Source organism: Alligator sinensis, unplaced genomic scaffold (genome assembly GCF_000455745.1).
Source record: "Alligator sinensis unplaced genomic scaffold, ASM45574v1 scaffold1000_1, whole genome shotgun sequence".
In the NCBI taxonomy this organism is placed as follows: Eukaryota; Metazoa; Chordata; order Crocodylia; family Alligatoridae; genus Alligator; species Alligator sinensis.
Window position 1 is genome coordinate 1,175,953 of NW_005842478.1, and position 6,086 is coordinate 1,182,038.

The 6,086-nt window shown below is 44.7% G+C and overlaps 1 protein-coding gene across 2 annotated transcripts in view; it reads left to right on the forward strand.

Moving 5' to 3' along the window:
* The first annotated feature begins 5,162 nt into the window (after window positions 1-5,162).
* The window catches only part of BBS2 (Bardet-Biedl syndrome 2), a 25,671-nt gene continuing 24,747 nt past the window's right edge, over window positions 5,163-6,086 (forward strand). For both annotated transcript variants that reach the window (XM_025212690.1, XM_025212691.1), the window contains exon 1: window positions 5,163-5,393. In XM_025212690.1, coding sequence (XP_025068475.1) covers window positions 5,220-5,393 — 174 coding nt within the window. In that variant the 5' untranslated portion in view covers window positions 5,163-5,219. The remainder of the gene's footprint in view (window positions 5,394-6,086) is intronic.

Sequence of the window (6,086 nt, forward strand, 5' to 3'; positions counted from 1 at the left end):
GCTCGCCAGGTTGCTAATCGCCCCGGAGCTGGCAGGGCACGGGGACGTGCCCAGGCTGCTTTCCATGCGAATGGCAGTGGGCCCAGAGGTGCGAGCTGGCCGCACCACTCGGGATTGTCCTGGGACGTGCGGGCAGGAAGAAATGAAACGTGTTCCCGAAACGGGGAACAGGGAGGCCTGATCAGGGACCCTCTGCCCACATTTGGGTGGCACCTGAAAGCCGCGTATCTCACATGCGTGGCTTTTACGAGCCACCCCTTTCTCTTCGCGGCTTAGCTTTTCTGTTACGGAAAGGGTGGGATGCCGCATCGGGGCAGCGCGTGGCGCGGAGTGCTGCTGCTGGTGGGTGACACTTGCCGCACGCGAGCTAGCTCGGCAGGAATACAAGATGCAGACAGCGCTTTTCTGATCCCTGTCGTGGACCTTACTTGAGGACCAGGGCATCTGTATCACTGAAAAAGGAGAGCGTACACCCGGGGGAGGGGGTGCAGTTTGCATCACGTATGCCACAAGTGGCATGGGCAGTTTCTGTGTGTGGCACACCACGGTCAGGAAAGAGACGGGCAGCACAGTGGCGGATAAGACAGGAGGCAGAGCAGCAGATTGGATAAGGAGCAGAAAGGAGAGCAGCAGGTCAGACAGGGAGCACAAGGAAGCAGAAGGCAGAGCAGAGGAATAGGATCGGGCAGAGGAATAGGATCAGAGTAGCACTTGGTGAGGGTGCAGGGCTAATTTGTGGCACACCTGCCCAAAAGTTTGGCCTCCACTGACTAGACAAGCCTTTAGAGACTGATCCTGCTAAGTGTGTAGCATCTGCAACTCCTGTTACCTGAATTGAAAGTAGTGAGCACCCCATGGGGATATGTTAAGCACGCAGGCATCACCAAGCCCAAGGATGGGTAGGCTAACAGTTCAGTTGGCACTGTTGCTACATCTTAAAGATTTTCGCTAGTGTACATTGTTAGACAATAAGTTCTGGAAGATCATTTGAATTTTTCTCAGATTTTTAATTGCTTGTTGATCCCAGGATTGTCCATTTCATTGTGGCCCACAGTCCTTAACCTCCCTGCAAATGACTAAAGTCTTGTTAATTTCAACATACTTCAGTTTAGGGAAAGCTGTGAGCAGCAGCTGAGGATCTGAAACAATTGGCAGATACATGGAGACAACGCTAGACACTTCTGTTTAAATGATATTCTGTAAAAATTAATAGCCTGGGTCCCCACCCATATACCAAAAAAAGTTCTGTTTTCACTGGATTCTGGAAAGGAAACGTGAAGTTGTTGTGAATTCTGCGAAGATTACTTTGCAATTATTAAGTAAAGGCTCTATTACAGTTTTAAACCTATTTTAATGCAACTATACTAGAATAAAATATAGGTTGAAATATACATTTAGAAAAGCATAACATTGCTGCATTCAGGCTATTATACACACAGTTTACCCTTGTCGTTCTTGGGCATTATTATTAATATGTATTACCATTGCTTTTAGGGACCACCTGGGAATAGGGGCTTCATGGTGGTAGGCAATGGCCCCAAAGCATTTGCAGTCTAAATCTTCAAGACAGACAAAGGATTAGGGAGGAGGAATATAATATACAAAGGAAGAGATGGCCTGGGAATATGATATTTTTTTTCTTTGTCTTTGGACGGGGTGAGAGTTTTGGAAAGGAGTTACTAGAATAAAAGCACAGCACATGCATCCTGATGCCTGAGTAGGTGTCATAGACCTGCTTTCAAACCCACTGCTTCTGTTAACAAACAGGTTCCAAATCCTCTTTCAGATTTCTTTGAGTGGTACTTTATATCCTTATGATTTTCCTGGGCAAGGGGACTCTGCACAGATGCAGTAATCTTAGCTATGTGGATTCAGATTCGGGGTCGGGTGTTACAATTTAATTTGGGGTCAACAGACCCCAACAGACATATGTGTAGGGTAACTGCAGTTTTTAGGCATCTTTTAGTTTTGCTCGGATTAACTGCACTGTTAAAGCATACGTAAGTACGGAAGAAACATGTTAATGTTGACTATATCATACAACCTTGGGCTACAAATGTGTAGCATATTAATGACTTTATTTGCTCTGCTTTTTGCTAATACGGTTGTTTTAAGTTCTGAAGACTAGTCGGTCTCAAATTTGAGAAGCAGTTTTAGCAACATTGTGCTTCTCTGCAAAGGTGCCACAGCAGTACTTGTAACAGTGTTTGGAAATTGCTATTTTTTTAGTACAGATGGTATTTAAAAGGAGCCTTGTAAGACTCAGCAGCAGCAGCAAAAAAAAATGTATTTTCTATTACACTCAAATCCCATGAAGTCAGGAAGGCCAAAGTGCAATTGGAGTTGCAGCTAGTAAGGGATATGAAGGGTAATAAGAAAGGTTTCTACAAGTTTGTCAGTAACAAGAGGAGGATATGGGAAAGTGTTGGATCCCTTACTGAATAGGGGAAGCAACTGAGTGACAGGTGATACAGAAAAGACTCAAGTGCTCAATGCCTTTTTCACCTCAGTCTTCACAGGCAAGGTCAGCTCCCAGACTACTGCACTGGGCAGCATAGTTTGGGGAGGAGGTGAGCAACCAACAGTGGTGAAAGAGCAGGTTAGGGACTACTAGAAAAGCTTGATGTATACAAGTCCATGAGGCCAGGTGAGATGTACCTGAGGGTGTTGAGGGAGTTGGCTCATGTGATTGCAGAACTGCTGGCCATCATCTTTGAAAACTCATGGTGATTGGGAGACATCCTGGTTGATTGGAAAAAGGCAAACATATAGTACCCAAGTTTAAGAAAGGGGAAAAAGAGCATACAGGGAACTACAGACCAGTCAGTCTCACCTCAGTCCCTAGAAAAATCATGAAGCAGATCCATAAGGAATCAAGCACTTGGAGGAGAAGGTGATTGATTAGCAGGGATCCTGATTTTCTATAATAAACAAAAAATCCAAAATATTCTGATTAAAGAAAAAAAAGTCTCACAATCCACATTTTTCGGTGATTAAAATGAAATGCCACTATATATATATTATATAGTGGGGCTTTAACAAAAAAACCCCAAATCTACATTTTTCTGTGATTAAAACGAAATGCTACTAATATATATATTGGTGGTGTTCCATTTTAATCATGGAAAAATGTGGATTTGGAGGTTTGTTTGTTTTTTAATCCAAAATGTTCTGATTTATCAGAGAAAGCCAGGATCCCTGGTGACTAGGAACAGTCAGCATGGATTCACCAAGGGCATGTCATGCCTGACCAACCTGATTGCCTTCTATGATGAGATGATTGGCTCTGTGGACGTGGAGAGACCAGTGGATGTGGTGTACCTTGATTTTAGCAAGGCTTTTGATACGGACTCCCACAACATTATTATAGGGAAGCTAAGGAAGTATGAGCTGGATGAATGGATTGTAAGGTGGATAGAAAACTGACTGAAGCATCTGGCTCAGAGGGTACTAATCAATGGCTTGATGTCTAGTTGGCAGGGGGCATCAGATGGAGTGCCCCAGGGTTCAGTCCTGTGGCTGGTTTTGTTCAATATGTTCATCAACAGCCTCGAAGATGGCATAGAGTGCACCCATAGCAAGTCTGCAGGTGACACCAAGCTGAGGGTGTAGTAGATGCACTGGAGGGTAAGGCTACGATTCAGGGTGACCTAGACAAATTGAAGACTTGGGCCAAAAGCAATCTTATGAGTTTCAACAAGGACAAGTGCAAAGTCCTGCACTTAGGATGGAAGGATTGATTGCATGTACCAGTACAGGCTGGGGGCTGACTGGCTGGGCAGTAGCTCTGCAGAAAAAGGACCTGGGGTTACAGTGGACAATAAGCTGAATATAAGCCAGCTGTGTGCCCTTGTTGCCAAGAAGGCTAATAGCATCCAGCGCTGCATTGGTAGGTGCGTTGCCAGTAGGTCCAGAAAAATGATTATTTCCCTCTATTCAGAACTGGTGAGGCCAGATCTGGAGTACTGTTCAGTTTTGGGCCCCCCACTACAGAAAGGATGTAGATAAATTGGAGAGAGTCCAGCAGAGGGCAATGAAAATGGTGAGAGGGCTGGGAGGCATGATTTATGAGGAGAGGCTGAGGAAATTGGGCTTCTTTAGTCTAGAGAAGAGAAGACTGAAAGGGGACTTAAAAGCAGCCTTCCACTACCTGAAATGGAGGTTCGAAAGAGGATGGAGCTAGACTGTGCTCAGTGATGGCAGAAGGACCAACGGTCTCAAGTTGCAGCAAGGGAAGTTTAGGTTAGATACTAGGAATAATGTTCTCACCAGGGCTGCGTCCAGACCAGCGCAGCTGTGCAGTATGTGGCGCCGCAGACATACCACACATTCAGCTGCTCTCTGCACTGCAAGGAAGCAGTGTGGGTTTGTTTGGTTATTTGTTTTTTTTACCCTTGGATCATCCTTTCTGTAGTGGGGGCCCCAAAACAGAACACAGCAGTCCAGATTTGACCTTGCCAGTGCTGAATAGAGGGAAATAATTACTTGTCTTACCTGTTGGCAAAACAGGATATCCAGGGGTCAAAAAAACCTGTGCTAATAAAAAGTGGAGTGGCGCACGCAGAGACAGTGCATGCTGTTCAAAACTGGAGCCTGGCCAGCCAGAGCCACACTTCAGCTGCTGGCCAGGCTATGAGTGGCAGGATCACCACTGCTGCAGCCCCAGAAGGCCCCCAGGACCCTGGGGAAGTCTGCTGGGGCCAGCCCAGTGCTGGCCCCAACCTCCTCTACTTCACCTGGGGTAACCTGCCACACACCAGAGGGTGCATGGCACAGGCATTCTCTGGGGACAGCTGGTAGAGGCACAAGGTGTCCTGCTACTAGTTGTCCCCAGGGAACAAAACGTCCATGCTTGTGTGGATGTAGCCTAGGAGGGTGGTAAAACACTGAAACAGGTTACCCAGAGAGGTTATGGACTTTCCATCCTTGGAGGTTTTTAAGACCTGGGTAGACAAAGCTTTTGCTGGGATGATCTAGTTGGGGCTTTTCCCTCTTTGAGCAGGGAGTTGGGTTAGATGACCTCCTGAGGTCCCATCCCACCCCAGTTTCCTATGATTCTGTGATATGACTTATTACCTAAACAGGTACTTTTGTGGCCTGCAAAGGTATATAGTTGCTATCAGGTTTGAAAACAGCATTTATAACCGTATGTTTTGTTTCAGTAGGTTTTTATTCATAATCCTCATGCCCGGGGCCAGCGATCGAATTTCAACCGTTTGATGCAGAGCAACCAGGATTCTGATATTTCGCTCCTGAACATTAACCAGGGGGTCAGCTGTCTAACATCAGGAGTGCTGAATCCCCAGCTTGGCTATGATTGTCTTCTTGTTGGAACACAGACTAATTTGTTGGCTTACGATGTATACAACAACTCAGATTTGTTTTACAGAGAGGCAAGTGAATTTCACATCATTGTTTTTTTTTGTATCCCTTAATCTTCCTTTTTTCCTTTTTCTGTTCTTGGATATATACCATTGTAGGAGGCATGAGACATCTAAGTTATTTTAGTTAATAGTTATGCTTTTGTTTCTTACACACATACGTATGCAGAAATAGTATACATGTAATCAAAATTTTATGGGCAGATGACTTAAGTGCTTTGAAAACCTGTGCAGTATTTTACAAGGAAAGTGAAGTGTTGTTGTGGTATGTGCATGTTAGTACTTTCTGATGCGTACTGTACCAGTTGCTAATCAAAAATTTTGAAAATACTGAAAGCTCACATAAAATTACATTTCCCCTAGTCAAAGATTTTTGTGGGTGATATCTTTTGTGAATGAACAGCATGGCTGGGAGAACGACAAGATATAGAACAAAAGGTATTCTTCATCAGGTGAAGGACCGTGATGAAGAATGCCTTGCAGTTGAAAGCTTGTCCAACTTTATTGCAATCATTCAGTAATTCTAATAAAAGATATCACCCACAAAAATATGTTCCTCTCGCATAAATCCTGGACCATCACTGCTATAACATCACCCCAACATTACCATTTCCACTAGAGCAGAGTTTATAAATTAGTCAAGTCTGATTGTTGGTGGGGGAAAGAGAGGAGTCAGGATGTCATCATGGAGTCAAATTGTAGGGA